The following is a 26,143-nucleotide window of genomic DNA, read 5'->3' on the forward strand; positions in this document are numbered from 1 at the left end:
TCACACCAAAGGTTTGCTCATTCTGACTTCCCATTTGGCCCTGTCACACCGCTCCACTCTTCCCTCATCGCACTTGTAACTCTCCCAGGCATTTCCTTTCACACACATTGCCAATTCCAGGTCCAGACTCCTCACCTCTACCTTCCTACAGAGATCTCTATCCCAGGTGTTCAGCACTTTCATTGTCCTGTTTCATATCCCACCCTGAAGACTGTTTCCTGCCCCTTTTCCTATTCTGAAATCCTGTTCCTCCATCCTCAAACAGAAGCTGGGAGTGCTCCCTTTGCAGCTGGCATGATTTCTTCAATAATGAAAAGAAAGGAGGGAAAAAAAAAAAGGAGATTTAGAGTAAAGACATGAGAGTGGGGGTGGGAATAAACACGCTTAATTCAAAGATATAATTAAAAATATGTGTCTGACTTTGACAAGACTTTGAACAATTCTACAGATACAGCCACACTGACATGTGGGAGACATTGCCTTATTTTTTCACCTTTGGCTGCTGCACATTTGAAGTCAAATGCTTCGCATTACAAGGACAGCAACCAACCCTTCCCCTGGGATGGCAAACAGCTGCCTGCTGGTGTATCTGGTTACTCCTCATCTATCACAGCTAAAATCTCTTATCTCAGGCAACAAGAATCTCAAGGATGTTGCTCCTTGCCCTCAGCACCGCAGAGAATTCGTATTAATGTGTGGAGCCATATATAAAAATAGAAGGATACCTATTTTGAAAGACACTTTGCACTCCAGGTCTCTAAGGCACAACTGCATGAGCCACGCACAACACAAAACCATAAGGACTGTCCTTATTACCACACTTTCAGCAAATGGAAGCAGACAGCAGATGCTGCTTTGTAAGAGCTCACAAAGGAAAATGCCAAAGCAAAGGCATGAAGTGGAGGGAAGGATCTTCAGACTCTACCACTATTAGTTATTCCAGACTGCTACCATTATTGAAGAGCACATACTTATTAGTTTCACTGCAGTTTGGATAGAAAATGCCAGAGATGCTGGTGTCTACATGAAAATGTGCTTTAATTAGAACTGGAGTTAAATTGTGTGTGTTTATTTCTTTTGCCTAGGAGGAAAGAAGTTGAGTTCTGACAAGAACCACGAAGTTTCACAACCCTTTCCCCCTAGGCCCCCCTCCTCACAGGTCATTTATTCTGTGGAGAAATATATAAATACAGCAATGGCACTGGACAGTTAGAAGTCAGGAACATCAGCTACAGTCTGTAGATACAGGCACCAGCAGCAATGATCAGTCATGCATTTTGTGGTGATCAAATAATTAAACTTTTCCCATACATCATTTAATCACAGGTGGAATAAGCCTACTTCTTTGGATGGTTTACTGAAGCCACAAAATTTTATAAATTGTGACTTCATAACCATAGTTGCGCATAGAATCATGTCAAAATAATGTTTTCAAAGGACAGTGTGCTGAATAATGTTGGCATCCCAAAACAGGCAAGGAAGAACTAAAGATATTACTGACAAAGATGTTTTCCCCACTCCCACCTTACTGTTTCCATTGAACTAGAGAGTATTTTCAAGTGCAGAAATTTTAGGTTAGTTTTGTGCACAGAACTGGACTTAAGAGAAATCAGGAAAAAAAAAATAATGTGGCTGCCTCCAAAACTCTCTAAAAACTAAATGAAATACTTAATGAAACCATGGGTGACAGATCTGCATACATTACTTGAGGACTTGGCTTTGTGTCTCTCTCATTCATTCATGCACATTCTTGAAGTGAAGCTCAACCCAGCACTCCAAAATCAGAGTGCCACAGTTTGATTTCAGGAGTGATTAATCTCACAATCCTACAAAGTTCTGTTAGTGTGGGGTAAGAACAGGGCATTTAATCAGTCAAATTGCTTGGGTTTTAGCTGGACTCATCAGGCAACTCTGGGCGAGGTAAATGAACCACAGCATTAAAATGCAGCTGGTACAGAGGACTGAAGAACAGACAACTACAGAATTAATATGACTTCAGAGTAACTTTTTAATCCCAATTAAAAGTGCATCATAAATAGCTTTTGTCTAAGCAGATATTCAGAAGTTTTACAACAAAGGTAAGGACTACAGTACCAAAACTTAGGAAGAAATACTTTATTTTCTTAGCTACTGTTCAGAAAGCCCTGAGGAAACTGATCCCCAAATCCCTAAGAGATCTGCAGCAGAGAAGCTGAGGAGCACTCTGTGCAGACAACTCCCGGTAGTACTTGGTAGAAAACGAGGCACAACATACCTAGGCAGCTTGCTCAGGTCACACCTCCTCAACACCACATGAATTCCATGTATTCTTCCCTTTTGGCAGCTACTACAAAGAGAGACACGATTCTCCCTGGCAAGTATCCCGCTATTGGACAGGTAACAGTTTTTGCTAGCATGTAAGGTCAGACACCTGTTGTTCATCAGAAGTCACAAAAACACTGTTTCACTGCTGGAAAAACGGGAACAGCATGACTAGTAAGGCTTCAAACACAGCAGCCATAAATCCCTCAGTCACTCAGCATACAAAGTTACAAATGAACAAAGCTACTAGCTTTTTTTTTTTTTTTGTACAAAGAACAGGCTAAACAGACTTTAATTCAAATACATTTATAATAAGTAAACATTTCAAAATCAAAATTGGAGGGAGTGGACTGAAACACCCAGACATTCTTGCTTTACTCTCCACCCTCGCAAAGAAGGAATGGTTATTTCTCATAGCAGTTTGATCAGTACAGAAGACTCCCACAAACTAAAAGCTTTTGTCTTAGTTAGGTATTAGCTATGTAGTAAAAGTACATTCAAGAAGTCCTTGTATCAATTTGGTGTTTTTCAAGTACCTGACAGCTGATCCTTTTACAGATAACAAACAGCCCCTTTTGGCGTGCAGTGTTAGATCAAAATCCATCTCTCAGTTCATAGATAAACTGAGAATCCTGTTTAGATGAAGTCTGCTAGCTGACTCAGGTATTATTAATGTTAACTTCTCTAAAATGAAAACATTATGAAAGACTTATTTCCTATTTAGCAGTATCACATCTCCTACTGATAGATTTGGGTTGTGCTACTGATCACTTAGATGACATACACCTAAGAAATTTTAAAAGAATAAAATCTGAATAATTAAAATACACACTATCTGGAAAAATATCACAGATGTATAAGAATAGAAAAAGAAAAGTAAAAGGCTTTAATTCATTACATTGTTTTGTGCAGATAATATTTTTACAGACTATGGCCAATCAATGAAGAAACAAAATACAAATGTTTCAGTCTTTTTAGCTCTTTTTTCAAGACACTTGACTTGTACTTTGAGCTTAAATAGTAGTTAATCCACTGATAAACAAACTCAGCAGAAAACAATTTTTTAGTTGTACCACTAAATCATTAAAATCATTAATATCATTATGTTGTACAGGAGTTCAGTGCTGTACCACTAATAAGATTTTTCCTGGTTACTGTAGAGGTAAACTTGTAATCCAGGTAAATTGGACTACAACAGTAGAAAAATCAAACTATCCCCATGTTGTGTTCAGGTAACGTTGCACAGAACAGCTTTAGATTAAATTTGCATTTGTTTTTATTCCTAGTATTGCAATGATGGGCAAAATTACCTCTAAAAGCAAACGTGTATTACAAAAAACAAACAAACAAACAAAAAAATTGTTAACATTTTATGATGACTAAACAAAATAAATGGTAAGTAGGTATGAAGAAGTAAGATTCAAAACTCTGTAACCAGAGCTTACTTTCAATAGAAAGTTTCGAGTGTCAATTTTTTTTACGTTGGAATAAATTGATAGTTTGCTTGATATCTCAAGTTTTGAACTTCTCTTCCTTATAAAGTGAATAAATCCCCAAAAGTCCTTACTTAACAGAAATAGCTTGAACACTACAATCGACTCAAGAGCAACAGAACACTTAATAGCTATACTATAAAAGCTGGTTCAACAAAGTTGGGAAGGTGAAATTTGATTTGATAAAGTCTCATTGCAGCAGACAAAAATGAAGCTTGCATTTTGTTTGCTGGCAGAAAAAGAATATTCAATTAACTAGAGTGCATATAACAAAACCAAACATGCAATCTATTGCTTTTAAAACTTTTACTGCAAGATAACATTAAGAGAACAGTAATTAGATATCTATAATTTTTTTTTTCCCAAAGAGAAAATATGTAAACAGGATAATAATTTTTTTCTGTATGTATATAGCTTCTCGGATCATTTCAGGGGGACAAAGGAGGGGGTGGTGTTTCTCAATAATCAGAACACTTTTAAATGTAATGGGTTTTCATTTGATAAAAAGAAGAAAGCCAACACCGTTCTAATTCAGCATTAGACAAAAATACTGTGTTTCTTGCACTACTTTAACACAGCTGAAGAAAAAAACCCGAATACCCCTATTTTGGCATTCAGGATTACATTTGCTCAGATCTTTTAGATTTCACAAAGCTGCTATCCAGTGTTGCCATGAAATACAGACTGTAAAATCTACGTAGCACAGGCTACTTCCAATGTCAATACTAAGTGGAAAGGAACATGAAGCAGTGCATTACACTACATTTCTGGAACTAGTACAGTAAGAGTTAAAACCTAGAAAAAGTTAACCTACAGTTTATAGAAGGAACTAATTATCTGCAGAAGCTGATTTTTTGGTTGTATATTTTTTTTTTTTTTTACACTGTGCGATTTTCTGCATCTGCTAACTTAAAACAGACATTTAAAACTTGTTGCTTTCTTTGCTTTGTTTCCTATGTTCTCCCTTCCACCCACCCCCTATTATGCCATACACCAAGCACTATGAATGTAAGCCCAAATATCCTAGACAATCCAGTGAACAAAGTTAGTGTAATGCACTGGTGTGAGGTGTGAAATAGAAAAAAAAAAATTCTCTCAGTCTTCATCGAAGTTCTGCTGTAGAAGAAAGTTGGCAGCCAGGTTTTCATTCTTCTCACAGGCAAAATACGCCTGTATCACAAGTCCTTCAGGAAATCCTAATGCCTTTAACTGAAGAAAAGAAACATATTTAGGAAGTGCATTTTGTATGTTAGGCTTCTTTCTATGTCTAGTGTCTCAAGATGTCCCTTAAGCAATTACTGCCTTCTTGGAAATAACATTGCTGCCCAGCCCAGTTCAATGCAGACTTTACTGAGTGAAAAATAAGGTGCTTTAGTAAAGAGGATCCTCACTTGAAAAGGTGATTTGATTAAGTCTAATGAAGCACCATAAAAAATTGTCACTTCTTTAGTGACCCAGTATGTCTAAAACAGAGCTGGGTCACAGTATTGTCAAGAAGTAACAGCACATTGCACTGCTGCAGAAAAAAAACCCCGACTTCAAAACAATGCTCATTTTAAACAATTATACAAAGTTCCAAAGCACTTTTAACAAAAACTGCCTGGAACAAAAGCTCCCAGCCTGTGATCTTTAGTAGCTTGTCCAGCATGTCACATTAAGCCATATTTTCAATTGTTTATCTTAAAAAAATTAACTACACACTGCAGCCAAGACAAGTAAACTCAGAGCAATCTGGTTTTCAGAAGTCAAGGAATTAATTAAAGTCTGGAACACAGTGACAACAGGGTATGAGAACACCAGAGAAGAACTTATTACTGTGCCAAGGGCTTAGCCAGCACTTAGGGGCACTCAGAAATTGAATCCTTGTTTTAGCCAAAGGCAAGTACACTCCACTATTTCAAGATTTTCTTAAAATCCTCACAGCACCTGCAAGGCATTTCATGTATGGGGCAGATCAAATAACTGTGAGAAACTGTGTCCTATTATCCCTCACCAGTCAGTCTTGGATTTTATTTCAGGCTCACAAACAGCATGAAGGCATCAGCTGCAATACTAAGACACTTAAATTTTGAGGTTTGTCTTTCACAGGAAGAGAAAGAAGCATATGGATCTCTGCTTGGTTTTAGAAGAGACCGCAGAGCTAATAAAGCTCTACTGCATAAAATGGCTTTAAAAGGAAATGCAGCAGACTAGAGAAGATGGCCTGTGAAGAAGTACATGGACAAATAATTTTATTAGACTAATTTTACTAATTGCCAATTTCCTCAAGTTCTAGAGGACTGAATACCGATATTCAAATAGGTATCCTGATGATCCTTACATGAACTTTTGTTTTGCCAGCTGAAAAAACACTGTCTTTGGGGTACAAAACCACTACCACAGTATGACAAAAGTCTTGCAGTTTGTCCTGAGAAAAATCTCAGGGGCATTGCCATCCAGGCAAATTTAGCCAGTTACACAGTAGTGTTTATGAATGCAATATATCACCCCAGAGTATATTTTCATGCTTACCAGTACTTTTAGAAAACTGTAACTAACTAATTCTCATGGACAGACAAACAGCTGGGTAAAGTTTTGACTCCAACTAATCTACTCAACTATGACTGTTCTTACTTTCCAACACTTTGCAAAGAGTGCTCATGCAGCCAGACCTTTGTATCTGGAAACCTGTCATGGCATGATCTAGAACAGTGCTGGCTGAGGCTTTTGCAAGAGGAATTACTTCCCGAGTAATTCCCGAGGGAAATCCATTCTGTCATCAATTATCACAGGATGGTCTCTGATCACTTAAAACGCTCTGCCTCTTCTCGGTAAGACAGATTTAAGGTATTTTAGACTCAATTGCTATAAAGCAAGAAGAGGTATGATTTGAAACAAGGCTACAAGAGCTACGGAATGCCAAGTAGGAAAACATCAAATATTATGCAGAACTACTGAGCTAAACAAAGCTTAAGTTAAGTGTGTCTTAAGCATGCACTGGAGTCAATACCCTACAGCAACAAGAATTTCAAAGAAGAAAGGAAAATTTCAAAGAAGAAAGGCTCACCCTTTCTATAGCTTCTTTTTCCTGAGGTGTTACTTGAATGTAGTTCATATGAGCATTCCCAGCATCTCCTATTCCTCCAGTGCTGGCACCATCATCACTGCCACTTAAACCTTGGCGAGACTCTAGAACTGGCTCGTTCAACATATGAATAAAATGTTCCTGGTGCTGGCTTATTTGCTGTGAAGCACAGGACAGAAAAAGAAACACATAGATTTAAATAACTCATCTTTAAGCCTGCCAACAGACAAGTAAAAATATTTATTTTCAGAGAATTAAGAAGTCAAAGGAATGTGCAAAAAGTGCACAGAGAAAAAAATTATTCCGTCTAACCATAAGAAACACAATTTTTATGTTTCAATTCAACTGCAGTGATCCTTTCCTCTTCCTCACCCCCTTTGCACCTTTTATGAAGTCTCAAATTTGTATCTAATATCATAGAAAATACATTCTGTACAGCAACAACTGCTGAAAAGCCAGCAATAGAATGTTGTAACTGCTAGTAACATATCCCAGACAACATCAACATGTGACTCTCTTGTAAAGGTAAATCACAATTATCAAGCATTATTTTCTTCTTTTAAGATCCACCTGCAGTAGTTGGGGGTTTTCCCGTCCAATCTGCTGTAGCAATGCCGGCAACAGAGAAGGATTTTGCTGGATAATTTGTCTCATCTGCTGGAACTGAGGCTGATTTCGCAAAAACTCAAGTGGATGCCCTGAGAAAAAAAAAAAAAAATCAGTGAAGTAACACTTTTTTTTTAAAAGTTACTAAGAATCTTAATAAAATACATACCTACACTGTAACTGTAGATAGAAACAGGACATGCAAGTGAATAGCACACCCCTCACTGAAGCATAGAAGAATTTGCTTCCTCACAGTAACCCTAGCTTTAAGCAAAACTTCTTTATTCTAAGGTTAAACAAGGCGTTCCCATTTCACCCAGTCTTCTATTAAGATCCAACAGCCTGGTCCTTATCTCCAACACTTTCCTCTGTATGTCTCATCTCTGGTTAATCTCAGACACATCCACCCAACCCACCGTCTCATCTCTGCATCTACACCAGAGCTCTCCACCTCCTACCACAGGTCAGTTCTCCAGGGAGTCTTGTCTTCCCAAACATCCCACACTGTTAGTTACTGAAGTGAACACAGCAGTGTCTGAACTGCTCCGAAATATCCCTCCCCCCATTCTCTCTTCATGGATCATGTCATGTGTGCCTGCAACTACTAAATGCATGTTTAACACTCTGGCCTCTTATCAGAATTTGTATCTTGAGCACCATTTCTGCCACAGCCTAAGACAGACCTTTCCTACTCCTTCATTAGGCTCCTTTCATGTATTTATCTATCTCCCTTTAAGAGGGAGATAAATACATGATAAATACCCTTCTCTTCAGCAGGCACCAACCACTGTCAAAGTGCTGCACTGCTGAGCGAAGAGTCCTAGGTCATTTATAGGTCTCTCCAGTGCTACACTTCATGGCCTAATTTCAGGTTTCTCCCTTAATATTCGAACTTCTGTGTGGTAAATATATTAATATAGCCACAGTGGACAGTGCCCAATCAGTCACAGAGTAGAAAGCCAGAGGTTAAGTGAGAGAAAACACCCAACCATATCTGTGCTCTTGCACTTAAGTTCAGAACACTGAATTAAAGAAATTGTGCAAGTTCACTGCATTTTTGGAAAACTCATGCTTCATTGCACATGACATACAACAAGCCACTTGTTCCAAGAAAGTACCACACCTGGAATTTCCATGTTAACAGCTCTTATCCAATTCCCTTTGAGCAGCCCACAAGCACCTGGAACTTAAAACTGACTGGAAAAGAGATTAAGTGCACATTGTTTATCATACCTTCTCAAACACAGCCTTTCTTACCTCCTAGTGAGCTAGCAGTCGTGGGTATAGTTGCTACTGCTGCTGCCCCTGCTGAAGAACGAGATGCACCAGTGCTTGGTGGTTGAGGGGGTTCAGCCACAGCCTGATTATCTCCAGGTATACCCTAAAGCCACAGATCACATCATTACCCACAGAAATGTTTCAACTACATGCAGTATTCGTGTTTCAGAATGAAGGAAAAAAAAAAAAAAAACAAACAACCTTAATGCTTTCACTGCAAATACAAGGCAAGATCCTGTGAGTTATACATTTACAACTGACAGAGAACACCGTGAAAAGATTAATTTTATCTTTTGGCAGGAAAAACCTGTGGTTTTTATAGAAAGACAGTAAAGCATGCACTGCATCACTTTAAAACACACTTCGCCTGACAAAAAATACTTCCTTTGAATCCTGTTTGAAGATATTTGATATGAGCGAAAAAGTTAAATATACTGTTACAATATGTTATACTGTTATGCAAAAGAAGTGACACTACAGCAACAAATTGCAGTACAAAATACTAACTAAGATTAACAATGCCATACAACTGGCAAGAAACTGAGAAGAGATACAAGAACACAGCTCTTGGGACCTCTTTCCTCAATGAAAAGCTGTCATTTACTGTATGTTAAAAGTGAAAAGGTCTGTATGTCACCCAGCTTTAGCAGTTTAAAAAAAAAAGTTAACTTGCCTTTTGTTTATTTTCTATCTGCAAGCAACTTTGTATAGGAACTGATTGCTCTGGAGGCAGGAATGGACAAAGCTAAACCACAGTATTATAATAAACTAGAACGTAGGTTACACAACCATGATACCTCACTGTACTACTTTTCACCTGCATGGAAATCCTTCAAGCTTCCTACCCTAACCCTGCCTTCCTCACTGTCACTGAACTCCTGCACCAAGTTTGTCCTTTCAATCTATCTCTCTTGTCATGGTTTAGCATAGTTTGGGTTTTAGTTAAAGAGTTAAGTAAGTAATGGGTATTTTGAACCAAACCACTACATCCCTGAAGCCTGGAAACTTAGTCATGGGAGAGACACCACGAATAGTACAACAGGCCCTGTTGGAACAGCCCAGAGAAGTTATCCAAACGAAAGTCACCCTTCTGTTTGGGAACCACAGAACAGAAGGAACTGGGTGGGTGGAAATAGTACAGAACTACAGGGTAACCAGACAATGAAGAGGTTTGTCAAGCCTACCATAAAAATCACTGGTAGGTAATGTAGATTAAAAGTCCTGCTGTAACATGATCTTCACACGGTATGTTCATCATTACACCTGAACAAAAAGGACAAATATGCAGCTAATACAGAGCACACATCTAGAAAGGGAGAACTGGACAGTGCTCCAAGCAATGCTTTGCCTTACCTGTTTATTAAGAATCACATCAAGATATAAATCACCTAATCATCAACTGCATGTTTAAGCCACTCAGGGGAATAAATGCAGGATTTCCCTGTCACACACTTCATTACCTTCACATGGCTCAGTAAGCTTGCTACACATCCCTCCCTCCACTGAGGGGGAGAAGAATTCCATTCATGGTATAATTCTGAGGCAACACTCCCTTATCAGTGGCTTACAGAGCACTGATTAAATAGCTTTCCCATAAAAAAATAATTTCTGGCAAAGCAAGTATAATGTAACAACTTGGGTTACTCTTATGAAATTACTAGTTGATTTCACCTATTCACAGGCATATGTCATCACTGCAATCTGTGTCCAGATCAAACAACATGTGCTTGTTTAAACTTTTAAGTTTGCTCTTAAATGGAAGGACTATGTAAACTCGTTCAAACAAATTTACTTAGAAGTTATTTGTCATCTTGAACATCATCTTAACTCTTGCATGCAAGCTTGAAGTATCACCCTCCAGATAATAGAGACTGTGTACAGTTGTCATCAGACAATGCCAGTGAGGCATGTGGACCTTGTTCACACAGCTACACAACAAAATAAAGCATGGTATTAAACCACACACAAGTCATTCTGAATGCAAACACTGCTTGGACAGCAAAAAAAGGCCACTGTTGCCTTATGGTGGATGAAACAATTGTTTACTGTTTAACGGAGCAGTACAGTGGTTTTTAGCTGACATTGCTCTCCGCAGGGCAATAATCACATCAGGTCCAGCTTCTGCACAGAATAGAGAACAAAATAGTTTCAGCTGGGAGGTACTTACAGTGATCATCTAGTCCCACTGACCAACCAATTCATGGCTGACCAAAAGTTAAAGCCTGCAAAGGGCATTGTCCAAATGCCTCTGAACTACTGACAGGCACAGGACATTGACCACCTCTCTAGGAATTATGTTCAGTGTCTGACTATACTCACACTAAGGAAACGTTTCCTAAAAATATCCAAACTAAGAGGCTGGTTATTGAAGAGATGACAGAACTCCTTCCTAGTTAGGAGTTAGGAAATCCTTGGCTCAAAGGAAGATCTGAATGTAAATGCCTCCAAAGTCTGGGGCTTAGAAAAATAAAGAGCATCTTTTGCAACTGAGACCTCCTTCCATGACCACAGTTCATGGACACAGGATTACACCTACATCTTGAATGATGAAGCCATGAAAACTGAAGAACTTGCCATCTGAACCATGGACAACAAGTAGAATCTTCAGGGCTCATCTGAGGAACAGCTGTGCTTTAATTACAGTTTAACTCCTTTCCAACACCTTACAGGTACCTTTGGTGTACTGGTTCTTCAAACACTTACAGATCTCAACATCCTAATCCTAATCTGCAGATTATATAAAAGATAGTGCTGATGATAGTTTGGAGGCAGGTAATGTAGAGAGAAGGTCAAAGAACACTGTCACCAACAGATCAACAGTAACTAAAAATAACCTTTTTTGATGCAGCAGGAGAGTAAGGAACATCTTCAGACCACGGCAAACCCAGAATAGTTAGAAAGACCATTTACAGAACAAGGATTGTTCTAGAAGGACAGCAAAAAGTCTGACATCTAGTATGGTCTCCAAGAGCAAGACCATTCCTCCCTACTCCCTCTTCCAGAAGGAAGAAGAAGAAGAAAAGGTATTTCCAGTGAAGGATAACACAAAACATAAAGGGACATCTTATATAACAGGACCCCGTTTTATATACAGGGTCTCTGAAGGACTGGAAATGAACTCCTCATACCAATCAATGTATTTGGCACATGTGACATGTAACTCCATCACAGGGATACTCTATGTCTATTCTGGAGTTCCTGAAGAGAAATAAGCTAGAGGAGGGAAATGCCAGACTGAGTGCACAAGAAATGCATGCTGTGTAGGACTGCCACACACACAGCAGGCCCAACACTCACGGGAGGCACTGAATTCATGGTGTATTTACAGACTAGATGAACAGTAAAACAAACATTTTGACAGCATGAAAAACAAATGTTTGAGCCTGCAGACTTATGACAGACTTGGGAGTTACTGCATTCACCCTTGCTTCGCCTAATGGTAGCTGGGAATTGAACTTTTTACATTCTTGTACTCAAAATATGTGTCGTCAGTTTAAAATCTGAAGATTACAAAGTCTTGGGAACACTAATGTAAGTGGGAAGCATGCTAGCGACTTGTAGTTGTAACTACTGAAGGAAAACTTCATTAACAAAATTGAAGTTTTATAACTGGAGGGTAAAGATGCCAGATTTCTTATCAATCAATCAGAAGTTCAACCCACATGTATTTTGCAAGGATTAGGTCAAGATATCTGGTTGCCAGATTTTAATAAAGTTCAGATCTCCTAAAAGGAAAAACCTCATCAGGGAAAAAGTGGTGTGCCAGAGTGAAAATTAAATGCACTGGAAATACTGACTAAGCAACAAAATCATAGACAAATTCTATGGTGGTTACAATTCAACTGTCAGATTAAGGTATACAATGAGAAACAATCCACAAAGCCCCAGAAAAACTCACAGGGTTTTCATTAAAGTGACATTACTCTTCTATTTCGTCTCATGCCAATGAGGTTTGTTTAACCCTTCAAGCTTTATTTATCAAATGAAAATTGCTTCTTCTCTAAAACACTGCTGAAATGAAAACAGCAGTTAAATTAAGCACAGTTCAAAAAAAAAACCAAAAAAAACAACCTCTCAAACCTTTTTGTTTGGAAAGTGTATCAAGAACACTGTGCATTATTACAGTGAATTGGAACTTAAAGAATGGTGATGTTATGTTATAGATACTAGTGCAAAAGGACAAATAATCAACTAATGCTGTCACTAAGAGGTGACACAAAATCACTGAGCCAGCCATTGGCAGTTAAAGCTATCACTGTAACTGGACATACTTTACATACAAATCCATATGAGTCAACAAAAAATGAAAGCAAAGAAGTGGTAGAGGTGGTTAGGGATTACTTCAGTGTTTTCTGTAACACATCACATCTGTCAAAATTTCAATCTCACCTTTCCAGATGGCAAATGTCACTCTCAGGGATTGAGTAATGTTCAAAAATAACACCAAAATCAAAGTGAAAGGTATTACGTGGGAAACAAAAACTGAAAGACCAAGGTGTAGGCAAGGTAAGTGCTCACCATCAGAAGGTACTCCACTGCTCTGTCAGGATTGTTGAAGCTGGCCCTCAGCGCTGCTATCACCTGCTCTCGCTCGTAGCCCATGGACATGATCTCAGTCACCATGTTCTCATAGGACTGACCTGTCACTAGAAGTCACAGGACCACCATTTTAAGGGAAGAAGATGAAAATAATCACACACACACACAAAAAAAAGTTTCAATGGATATGTAATTTCTACCCAAATTTCAGTCATTCATCGAAAAGAGTACTTCCTATTAAACATGCCATGGTTCTGTGGCTTTAATTCCAAATACATTCAGTGGTTTCATTATGAATTTGATTGGAAATAGTGGAGGGTAATGAAGAAAATGTAAACTTCTACTGACAAAAGCAGTACTTGGTGATACTTCTGTACTTGTAATTGAAATTATGTTCTCTCTTCAAGTTTTCATTTAAGGTCAAGGGCATCCTCACAGCTAATATTAAATTCCTGATGTAACCAAGAGAAGTCTCCTGCAGCTTACATTTGGAAATCAAAACTTTCAAGGCAGAAATCTGCCTGCCAAATTGTTAGCCATTGCGGATTTTCCAAATAAAGACTTTTTGCTATGCCGCTGTTAGATGACAATTAGTGATGACCATTATATTGCGATATATTGCTACGTGCTGCTGCTGATGATGATCCAAGTAATTTAATCAACTTAATGTGGACCAACTCAAATCAGACAGAAGACTTAAAAGTTGGATCTAGGAAAGTCACTCAAGACTTCAATGAGGGTCCAGGAGACCAAGTTATCTCATTTAATTCTTATTTCACTCAATTTAACATTTGACTAGACATTCATCACATCAAATCCCCCACTTCTTACAGCAAAAATGGATGAAAACTGTCCCACAACTGCAGCAACCAAGACAAAAGGTACACATATGATATACGGAGCAATTTAAGGGCAACTGATCACTACACTAATTTCATTGTACAGAAAATTATTATCTCTTTTCATAATCCATTTAATTTTGCTGCCTTAAAAGCAGACAGCAGGTATAACAATTAAAAAGAAAGGTAACTATTCTATTATACATTGTACCTGGTCAAATCTTAAAGTTTATCTTGCTGGGGAAAAAAAGAATACAAACAAACCCAGGCATTAAAATACCATCTCCTTCCTTGGATAAAGGTATTCCTGATCTCAGTGAAATCCTTCTACTGACTGACTCTGCAACTAGGAAGTTAGTGGCAGGAGAGTTAAATAATTAACAGTAGTCATAAAAAACAACTGATTAATAATTTAAAAAAAAAAAAACCCAGAGGAAACAAATACAAGAGCTACTCTGTTAAGACAAGTAGGTCATAATTAAAAAAACCAAAGAAAACATCAAGTTTTATTCCCTTAGGGAGAAGGTGTTTAACTCAAGCCAACATTAATACAACCCCATTGCCTGTTTCTTAACGTGTGCTTCTAAATAATCAGTGGGTGTATGACTTAGGGCTGTATACTCAAGAACAAACAATAAAACAGCCCTAGCCCAAGGGTACTTGTGCATTATCCATAAATAAAGGATTTAAAAACCTTGACTAATTTGACTATTTATTATTTGGGCTTCAAAGTAATAGTGCCAACCTGATTGTAGGGAATGGTAAATTTTTCATGTCTTCATACAGAACTACAAAATCATTCATTTTACATCTACCTGCATTTTTTCATTCATTAAAAAAAAAAAAAAATCACCTAAACATTGCTCTAAAGATATATACTTCTATATATCTTCAAAGAAGCAAAAAAGCCAAGCCAACAATTGTCCCAACACAATGATTTTGCTAAACTTCTGCTCACATTCTTCCTGACACGGCACTAGTTTACCCTTACTACTCCTAAGAAACTAACCAAGCAGACAGAACACCGGTTGATATAATTAGTTATTACTTGAACACTTCTGTATTGCTTTTTCGATATAAGCAAGGCAGAGACTAGAACACTATGAGAGATTTGATAGAGGAAAAAGATGCAAAAAGGCTGGCTTGCTCTGCACTGGCTGCTACCTAAGGCATAATTAAAAGCCAAAGGAGGAAAACAGAATTACTGAAAATGTAGGTGCATGTACTCCATACAGACTAGTTAACAAGTTGAGCAAAGTGAGATCAAGAATAATAATTCAGAAGTTGCACACTAGCAATGTCATGATACAGAGTCAGGCCTATCTGTACCTAGTGCTTAGTGGAAATGTTTGAGGTCAGGGCTGAATTGATTCTGCCCTTTGCTTTTGTCTTTCAAATAACATTTTAAAGCTGGATTAACTCTCAAATCCAGTTCATCACACTCCCCACAATATATCTTGTCCTATGCCCTAAAGAAATTTTAGGTTGCTCCTGTGAAAGATGTGGTTGCACAAGAACTGCAAGACATGCAGATCTTCACACAGCACACGAAGCCACATCACTCATCACTTTTCAGCATTTAACTGAAAACAGCAGCAAATCATAGAAAACAACCCGTTTTTAAAGCAAAATCAATCAATTTCAGACAATGTAACTGAGAAGCCCAAGTTCGAGTATGTGTAGGATCCAACTTCCATCAATTTGTGCAAGCAAATTCCCTCCAGGACAGTTTCTCAAAAAAAGAACCACAGAGTTCATGCCTATTGCCCTTGAACATTTTTTAGCTGACAACACTTACAATACGCTTACCCAGAAAATCACACTCAATACCTGTTATTTCCAAACCCGTTAGGGACACATGGGTTTTACTCCATCAGACACCAACCAAATAACTCCCATATAAAATGGATAGTGAGGTGACGGTCTTGAAATGGGATTTCTTTTTTTTTCCATTTTTGAAGAGATTTGAATCAAGACCACCAGCTTCATTCAACTTGCTGATCAACACTGTTAACACGGATGCTTGTGATGACCTCATCTTGGTCACTGAGATATTCAGAATGGTTAAGGAAGCACCTTTGGTAGCAGCAATCAGTTCAGCCCCTTCAGTCCTGTTACATTTTTGTCTCCTGCAGTATCCATCAGCTATTTCAGATCATACACTCTAAAACAGTATGTCACACCTAAGACCTAAACAAATCTAGTAGCTACCACTAATTCATGTAAAACATTACTGCTGCTTCTAAATCACCCTAGGCTGCTTAATCACAGCACCTGCCTCCAACATAACCACACAAAAATGTAGACTGAAACTCTTCACTTAGTTCAACTCTTTGTACCGAATTGCAGCTTCATATTTAAAGACAAAAGACAGAATAAAAACCCCACCTCCTTCTTATTTCTATGCCTGAATTTGTTATGATCCAAAACAACCCAAAAATTTCAGGAGGAGTAAGGAGTTGTGGGCTTGTCTAATAATTTCCTAGGTACACAAATCAGCATAAATATGGGGCAGACCTTCTTATTGTCTTTATTGTTTATTCCACTGAGAAACAAACATTACTTAAACTGTCAGAATAAAAGTAAGTTGACTGTAAATACAGGGAGGCATTCATTTCTCAGCCCAGATAGCAGCAGATCTGGTGAATTTATCTAATCTAAATGTGTCAAAAAGCAAAGTACTTTCAAAGCTGGAACAAGGGAATAATAAAGGCAGCCATTTTATCAGACCTGCACTCTGTGGAAAGCACACACATGTTTACATCTAGTCTTCTATTCAAGCTACTTCAAAGTGAATAGTTAGAAGAGAAATTAAGGCAAATGGGGAAAAAAAGCTGGGATGACAAGGAACTTCCTTTTACACCATAAAAATATACAAAGGGAAATATTCTTCAGTAAAGTAGTTCTCAATGCTGGTTCCAAGATACCAACTTCAGGTCTTAGAGAAGAGCACTTTGATTATAACTTTAACAATGGAAGATACAGACGGAAATGTCAACATCTGCTAATCCGTCATGTTTCTGCTGCACCAAAATAATGTCTACATTAAAAAAACTCTCCACTTACCAAGTGCACTTATAGCATCCTCAAAAAGATTTGATCGAGATGTATCACCTGTTGTACTGTAAGACGAAGACAAGTGCAATGGTAATTACAAAACTTTGGAAAACTTCCTGGTTTTCAAAAAAAAAAAAAAAGCAGCAGCAGCTGTAACTCTAATAGCCCCTTTTGTTTCTAAAAAACCAACAAAGCTTTCCAAAGAGCTCTCTTTTGGTCCTATAGTGAGAACAGATTTTACAAACTTACATTTTTAACACAAGGACAACCTTCCCCCGCTACCCCCCAGAAGTTTGGCTCTTGCCCATCTGCTCAGGGATTAGCCATCTGCTTGCTTGAATGCTTTAAAGGGTGGGAGAACAAGGTGGATTTTCAAAAGCACACAGCAGTCTTGCTAACTGCTTCCCCACAGTCACCAGCTTGATCTCAATGAGGACCCAAGGAGGTCGGTGGCAGGCACTTATTAAAATCTCAGTATACTACTTTCCCAGGAATATAAACTGCTAACATTTGCAATTACTCCATCTCAAGTTATCAAAGCTGTTAAATTACAGGATTAAAGGCTCACCTCCATGAACAGCAAGGAACACAGAGGCGCAACAGTGGGCAGAGGAATACCAGTTTTAATCAGCCACAGCCAAGGGTGCCCCATTCCCAGGGCTGCAAATTAAAGCATCAGCCCCTTGTTTTCAGGGTGCCATCCAGGGTGGGTCAACAGGACTCCTTCAAGAGTATTACAGCCTACAGGGCGGTACAACTCACCATGGGGTGCCAGGAAAAAGTTCTGGGGGAAATCTAGAGCAAGAATCAAAGGCAGGGAAAGGAAAAGCACCAAAGCACCATGCAGATGAAAAGCACGGGTTAAGAGAGCAAAAAGAGGAGAAAAAGGGCCAGTCATAGGTAAGAAACACTTGCCTGGCCACGCTCTGCACCTCACTGCCAGTCCATCCCGTCTTTTTTATTAAATTCTACTTCTAAAATTTCTCATGATGCATGGGGGGGTGTGTGTGTGTGTGTGTCTCTCTCTCTATTCTACATGCACATGTGTATATGGAATTCCAAGTGTCCACAGGGACAGGGAACTCTGAGTTAGGGGGATCCAGACACCTGTGGAGCCAGCAACTGCTGAGACCAGACACTGTGGAAGTCTGAAGGCCAAGGACCGCAGCCAGTTCCTGGGTGAGCCCTGTGTGTGTGTGCATGTGCAGGCAAGGGGAATCTGATTATCAGGGTTGCAGGGCTCAGGCAGTCCCCATGCCAGGTACCAAAACCTTGCCAAATACTAAGGGCCAGCTATCAAAACAGAAATTTGTATCTTTCGTTTGTATTTTGTACATATTCATTTTGCAGCAGTGGGCTTTGCCCTAAACAGCCAGAGGGGAACAGGATGTGGCTAATGTATCTTGCATGAGTGATAGGCTTTTCCCTGCCTGAGCTGACCTAAGCAGCCAGACACACAGGTTTATACATATTGTGTGCATATTTTGGGAATACATGTTCAGTCTTGATAACGTGATAGACTTGAGGACATGGAGCTGCAGGAGCCTCACATTTATCAGGCTACCAGAGTTGGCAACTCCTACCAGCAAGTGAAAGATCATCAGATTGATCTGAATGTTTCCAGAAGACGCCACTAAAAATCCAACAAGGCACTTACAGAGATCTCTGTAAGATCTATGCAAGAAATAATTTGTTCCAACAAGAATGCTTCACTAGTATCTGTCAGTAGTAAGATTTACAATCAAAAAAAGATCAAAGGCAAAGCAGGACGCCAGCTGGCCTGGCCTTGGGTCAATAAATCTTGCCTTAGTAATTTAAATTCTAAAGCAAATCAGAAGGAAACAGTACTCACTGAAATCAAGGCAGGTGATAACTTTAATGTATATGCTAAATTATTTTGTTCCTTCCTGTTAAATACGTACACTGAGGCTCCCTTACTGCAGTTTTTTTTTAGTAAGACTGCAATCTGTACATTAAAAATACAGAAAACACTATGTCATTACGAAAGACAGATCTTTGAACCTAATGGACAAACTGAGCATTAAAAAAAAAGGAAAAAACCCCACCCATTAGTATTTTCACAAACTAAGTTACTTTGACTTATAAACGAAACTCCATTTGCATTCCATTTCTAAGAGATACTAATTTCTCAGAAATGCAAATTAAATCATCAATTTGTATATTTAGTGCAAGAAATTTGTGATGAGTTTTTCAAGACATTAGGCAATTCCAAGTTTCGCTTCATTATCATCAAATCAGTATTCGATGGTGTTTAAATACACTTAAAAATACTGTCTTGTGCACCAGTATTCCCAGAAATGACACACAAATTAAAAACCAGATTATGAAAAATGAAGATTTGATGCTATGCAGCACTTCAAGGGCCATTAAAATCCAGTTAACAACGTTTTAATCCCATGCAATACTTAAGCAACTTAAAGCAAGCAAAAAAAAGGCAACAGCATACAACAGGGATGAAACCTCCAACTTCCATTTGATTTTCTCAATTGTAGAGAATTGACTTGAAAAGTTTTTCCAGGTCCCACCATTACCTGCATATGGGCCAAGGAACATTCAGAAAAAATAAACTGGTAGCTTTAAGGCATTACATGATTAAGAGCAATACCACATCCTCCATTTTCGAAGAAAAAGCTCTTTCCAGAAATTAAGAGACTCATACAGCAATAAAGAACTTAGGGTACAAATCTGACCAATATGATCTAAAACACAATCAGAGGTTTATGAGCAAGACAGGACACACTCCTCTTAAGACTTCAAGAGCTTTGTGAGCAGTAGAGCCCCATTGCAGGTGAATATCCTCAGTCTGAAAAGAAATTTGCATGACAGCAACTCTGAAATGCCTAACAGGAACAAAAGTCTTGTGTCATTTAACTCTCCACTCCACAGGTTTATTCCCAAGACCATATTTGCCACAGGAAAAGGCATAAGCAATGAGGGGTGCTTCTTACAAGCAGTAATATTATACTTGAGTTAGAGACTGAAATTACACTTAAGAAAGAAGAAAAATTATATAGAATGGAGAGAATGACTGGAACTAGAAGCAACAGAAATGGACAGAAATAGGAACCCATTTTTGGAGGCTTATTCATACCTGTCAATTGATGATGGACTGACAGCAGCTGGTGCCTCAGCTGCTTTTTCTTCTGGCTTCTCCTCTTGGGAGCACCCACGGGTGCAGGTACAAAAGCCACTGCATCTGGTGCTGGTGGTGGAGGGACAGGAGCTGGCACAGGGGCAGCAACAGGGATTGGTGCAGCAACTGCTGTGTGTGCTGCAGTTGTTGAGCCAACAGTGGAAGTGGCATTTGACGGCTGAGTCGCTCCAGCTGCTGCTTTGGGCTACGGGAGGACAACAGAGCTCAGGCACAGCACAAAGCTCATAAATCCAAGCTCTCTACAGGAAACACACTAAGTTCTGTTAAGACCATTTGTGTTTGATATTGCTGTCTCAACATCAAGCACAACATTAAAACATTGCAAGACATTAAATCTCTAATGCTTTTCTCTGTGTTTAAACGAGCAACTGAGACCATCACTGAAGTACTTACACACCTGAGCATTCACACTCTAAGGAGAAAGTGAAATGCAAAGATCTAAATATTTACAGACCACAATATTCTAAATATGAAAACAACCCTGTGTTTTATAAAAGCACATTTTCCAAAAGAAACCAAGCAAGCTGCCTAAAAGCATCTGCAGAACAAGCATAAGCTTTTCTCATCACTCAGATCTGGAAAAAAGTGATTAAGACAGAAATCACATTTCATTATGAATGCTGTTTGCTGGAAAACAAGATGCGAAGAAAAATTAAACTTCACCTGCAACATGTTTTAGTTATGCAATCTTTGCATTCCAAGCACTGCAACAACATCTCAAATACTTCAGTTCTAAAGTGAGCACTAAGGATAGAGAAGAATGAAGGACTACCAAACTTACAGCAGAAAATTTAGAGTGGATAATACTTGTATGCAATTGTGAAATAATCTTATCTCTTAACATGAATTTTTCTTGGACGCAGCATTAATCCCATTGTACAGAAACAGCCCCAAGGGCTGACAAAGCTGACCCCAATCTTTGCCTTTCCAAGAGAAATAGCTGAACTTTAACAGAACTACTTATTCAAGGTTCACCACTTTCAGACAATGTTTGCTTGAAGTAGGAAACATCTACTTCCTCCTTTTGTCTGCAAGGAGAGGTAAGGGTAAGAATGAATAGCTACCAATGTGAAGGGCACAGCAAATAACATTTTAATAAGCACTCAAAGAAAAACACTGACACAGTTGGAATGCAAGGGGAGCTATTTTCTGCTGGATTCCAAAACCCTTAATGCAACAATGTCTGAGCATCAGACAAAGTTAGCAGTCTGTGCCTACGTGACTGGGCATGTCTACCCACAACAGAATCAGGAAAGGACAACTGAGCTTCAAGACTAGCAAAAATATTGTAAGACTGAAGAAATACCAAAACTACAGGTCCTTTAATATCAGAATATACTGAATTTAGCAGATCTTCATGGAGATCTGTGTGATCATAGAATTGTTGAGGAGAGGTCTCAAATGATTGAATCTAACCCAGCACTGCCACACCCACCACTAAACCGGGTCCCTAAATGCCACAGCCACACATCTGTTGAAAACTTCCAGGAGGGGCAATTGCACAACTTCTCTGGAGTCTTCTGCCATCAACAAAATGAAAAACTGGACTCTTGACATCTCATCTGCACCTGTTTTCTTGCACTGATAAATGCCTCTGTGGCAAACCACAGATGAGAAAGCTGTTCAGTCAGGAAGACAGCAAACAACAGTTATCTTTAACAAGCCCAGATGTTTAATTATGTTTAGTAATACCAGATAGAAATAACAGAATATATGTTTTCTTTGTCAGGAGGAGGAACTCTAGCTTCAAAATTAATTTCCTATTCCAAAACAGAGATGAAGCCAATTTCATTCAGATTGCAGTGGTCTGGAATGCCTGGAAAATCAGTGGCTTGATTCCTGGAAGCAGCCTGACAAGTGGTTCAGAGAAGAAATACTTCAAACACGTGTGTCACAGTCATTCCCTGTAAATTGCACTTGCAGTCTCTCAAAACCCACAGGTTTGTTTACTGACAGATGTATCCTGTCTCTACTGGTTTATGCTGTTGAGCTTGACAGAAGAAAAAGCCATTAACTATGAAAAGCAACATGGCAAGGCTGGAAGAGTTCCATACAGAGGATTTAACAACAAACTACCTAGGTTGCCTTCTTCCTTTTAATAACAAAAGGAGAAAAATAACAGGGAGACAAGAAAGAATAAACAGTAAAATCAGCCATTAGCAATTTTTTTTTGTTTGATACAAACATTCAGCACAGAACAGCAGCAAAAATCAGCCTAGGCAAACCAGGACTGTGAGGCAGTATTTTTTATCTATTCACACAAGCATTTTGCTGTTGACCAAAACTTGCATATGATGAAATTCCACTGGTTTTAAGGATGGGCATATACAATCACTCATCATAAGAAAAAACAGAATTAAATTAATGAAGCTTCCTATTCAAAAGTAACAATTACTCACCTTTGTCACCATAACCACCACAAAGTTCTTCTCATCTATCTTGTATTCTTTAAGAGCAGTTTCATCATTAAGGATTTTACCTGGGAAATTAAACAGGTAGAAATTAAGAAGTTGTTTAGCAAATCAATAGATGATCTTGGGATTTCCATAGCTTGAGGGCTGCTGCCCTAAGTGCTGAAGATGCTTCAAACCATTTAAAATAAAAGCATTAAATCTGGAAAGATTCACTGGACCCATAACAAAGATACACGTAACACAGGGGAAAGGCTTTAACATACCAAAAGCTTAACCAAGTAACTTAAGTCTGCTTACACAGTAAGGGAAATTCCTTTCTACTTATCTTCCATTTGGTCTTCAGGTAAGAGCATTACCTGCAGTAAGAAGTTTGTGACCTTGCAACTTTAACAACTTGCTATTAAAAGAAGGCTAAAACATTAGAAAAAGCTAGAACCATTCCATAACTTGCCACCTTGACAGAAGGGTGAAAAAGCCATCAGACAAACCCAGAAACATTTCTTATACTACCACTTTTGATGTTTCATAAGCAGAGGTGGTACTGTGACAAAATAGATTTGCATCACATCTACAAGAACCTAGGAACACAGTAAGCCACATACTTCTTTGCCTTTTCTCAAAATAAGCTGACTTAGAGGTAGCAGCATAAATCAGAAAATTAAGTCTGTATTTCAGAGAGTTTTACAGGACTGATTTCCACTACAGAATTTTCAGGGAGTATTTTACAATTTAAACTGATTAAGTTTCTGAAGATGTGCCACACGCTGATTCTATTTCACAACGTCTCTCCGTGCTAGTGGGCTGCAACTAGAAGGATATATCCTTATCCTGATGACTGCAAGGAAATCAAGCAACACACACTTTATGGCACTCAGAACACAAAAGACTGGTTCCACCAGTCTTGCAGGTCAAGCATTCGAGAAAGTATTACATGTACTGCAGTAATAGAAGTACCTGTAGCATCTGACTCAGAACCTACATGGGTCTACTTATGATTTTTTATAGGCACTTTAGGAAAGGCTTTAATGAATGTGTATGTAATATAATATATATACTTTCATAAAGTATACATACAGACATCCTGTCTTCTTGGGACACACCACTCTCACGGTTTCTAGACCTTACCTTAATACAGGTATCAACACAATGGACCTGCCTCTAATCAGAGTCAGCTGGGGCTACCACTTTGTTTTTACCAAATTCTACAGCTCGTTTTAATAAAAGTAAAAATGTCATCAGTATCTCTTGTCCAAGAAAAAGGAAAAAAAAGAGAATCAATCTTTGGATAATATTATATTCTCAATCTTATTTCCTATATTTCCTACTGCTTGTGAGGCTTATACAATACTGCAGATACATTCTGGCTTCAGAAAACACTCACGTAATGTCACAGAATCTTGTGCAATCCTTGGTTTTTGCAATCACAGAAACAAAATATTAAGAGTGCCATGCAGTTACAGACATTGCACAAAGCCTTCTGCCTTGTTAACATTTCTTGGTTATACATAAGACTTCCACCTTTGATAGAGGCCTGCAGTCAGATAGGAGTATTTTCTGGAACAATCAATGGAGGTTTCAGAGCACCTTCATGTTCTTGACATGCACTCCCTTCACTGAAGTACTAGGGACATAAAACTTGCTATGAGACATAGTCCTGAGGAGCTGTACAAAGACAGAGACTCACAACACTCCCATTAGCATCTCTCCACTGTCACCCATGGCTTTAGCTTACTACAAGTGAAAAGACAATACCTATTACAAAGCAGTACATGACAGAAGCAAAAATTCCACCAAAGTTTCTTTCAAACTCAGTTTTAGAGGAAAAAAAAAAAAAACACTAGAGGGAGTACTGGAATAGCACCAAAGTATTGACAAGAAGTGAGAACAAAAAAATGGATTTATGTATTAGTGCCAGAACGAACAAGGCAAGTGAGATAAAGCTCAAATAAAGTTAATTTCATGTTTTAAACTGACATTAGCCTGGTTTTTGCTAGTACATAATACACATTTCTAGTGACAGAGCTTGAAAATATTGGAAGTACCTTTGTACAGCAAGCATTTGGTGGTGGGTTTCTTTTGTTAATCCAAAAGAAATAATCTGGTTTTTAATTCCCTGAGGTATATACAGCAATGCTTCAGCTATACACGGCATAAATGCAACAAGAAAAGAATTAAGCCGGAACAGCAGCTTTGACCTGCTTAAATCCTGAATTCCTGTAACAAAAGCTATTTCTTCTTCACCCAGCATATCCCCAAGACATCAGGTTGTAAGAGCAAAGATGACAGACCCACATGCACTAAAACCTATTAAAAAATTCTAATTCAAAATTAAGAGCTCCCTTTGACGCCAAGTTTGGTTTTGTGTTTGTGGGGGTTTTTAACCTGTCTGTACTTCAGTTCTTCGAATTCTTAGAAGACTTAGCATTCACATCCAAGTCAAACAACAACATAAAAAAGGCAGGTTCAGATAAGGTACCTTCAGAATATCCATTACCTGCATAAATTAGTTTTTGGCCAGCTACTGGAAAGGCATCTTTTCCCCTTTCTGATTCAATCTTCTCTTTCAGTGCCTTCACCTAAAGCACAGAAACAGTTTTAATGAAAACAAAGTTCACAGTACAAAGTTTTAAATACTGAAGAGTAGTTTCAATCATGTCTTGATTATGCCAAGTTTATCAGTCTTCTGAATATGTCACTGTAACCACTTGCAGAGCAACATGTCCCCCTCACAAATAGTCTCCTGCGCTGAATCAAATTAGGTAATTATTTCTCCAAGAGAAGTTATTAGTATGAGTGTACAACACAGTGAAAAAATAAATTGATAAATCTGGGGAACAACCATGTTTTCATCTCTTGACCCATTTGCCCTGTTCTTTCTCTGAATGCAGCGGGTACACCTGCTACAAACAGAGCTGAAGGTCTTCATCATCATAACCACTCTTCAGGGAATGCCTGTTTTTTTTTTGGTAAGATCACTATGACATTCAGCCTTGAAGTCCCCATACGCAAAGACTTGTGCAAACTGTTCAGATGCTTATCTTACATAAGCTGTTTTCAACTCTTCCCCCTCCATCTCAATTTCTGGAGCTGCACACAGCAATTCTAAGCCTACACATTTACTTGCTTGCATGGACCATTGATGCATCATTGTATTGGGTTGACCCTGAGTTGATGGACAGTCTTTAAGACCAATTACGCTTCTCACAATTTACATATTTAAACCGCACAGAAAGGCGGGACTTCCCCTTTTTGTCGGAGCTCGCTTGCTGGAAAGTGGGGGGGCTCCAGGCCGGGCCGGGGCCACTGCCCCTTTCCCCCTTTCCCAACACTGCGGCACGGACCCTGGGTTGCTGCAGGGGACTGTCCCAGAGCCGCCG

The 26,143-nt window shown here is 38.7% G+C and overlaps 1 protein-coding gene across 1 annotated transcript; it reads right to left on the reverse strand.

Annotated features, from left to right (window-relative positions):
* Positions 1–1,988: 1,988 nt before the first annotated feature.
* Positions 1,989–25,839, reverse strand: RAD23B (RAD23 homolog B, nucleotide excision repair protein). Its single transcript, XM_008641571.2, is given in 11 exon segments — positions 1,989–5,003; positions 6,841–7,017; positions 7,429–7,556; positions 8,722–8,845; positions 13,261–13,388; positions 17,187–17,242; positions 20,290–20,356; positions 20,359–20,536; positions 22,752–22,831; positions 25,261–25,342; positions 25,810–25,839. Coding segments are annotated over 11 exon segments (1,164 nt in total). The 3' UTR covers positions 1,989–4,889.
* Between the last annotated feature and the right edge of the window lie 304 nt (positions 25,840–26,143).

Source organism: Corvus brachyrhynchos, unplaced genomic scaffold (assembly GCF_000691975.1).
Source record: "Corvus brachyrhynchos isolate BGI_N302 unplaced genomic scaffold, ASM69197v1 scaffold449, whole genome shotgun sequence".
Lineage (NCBI taxonomy): Eukaryota > Metazoa > Chordata > Aves > Passeriformes > Corvidae > Corvus > Corvus brachyrhynchos.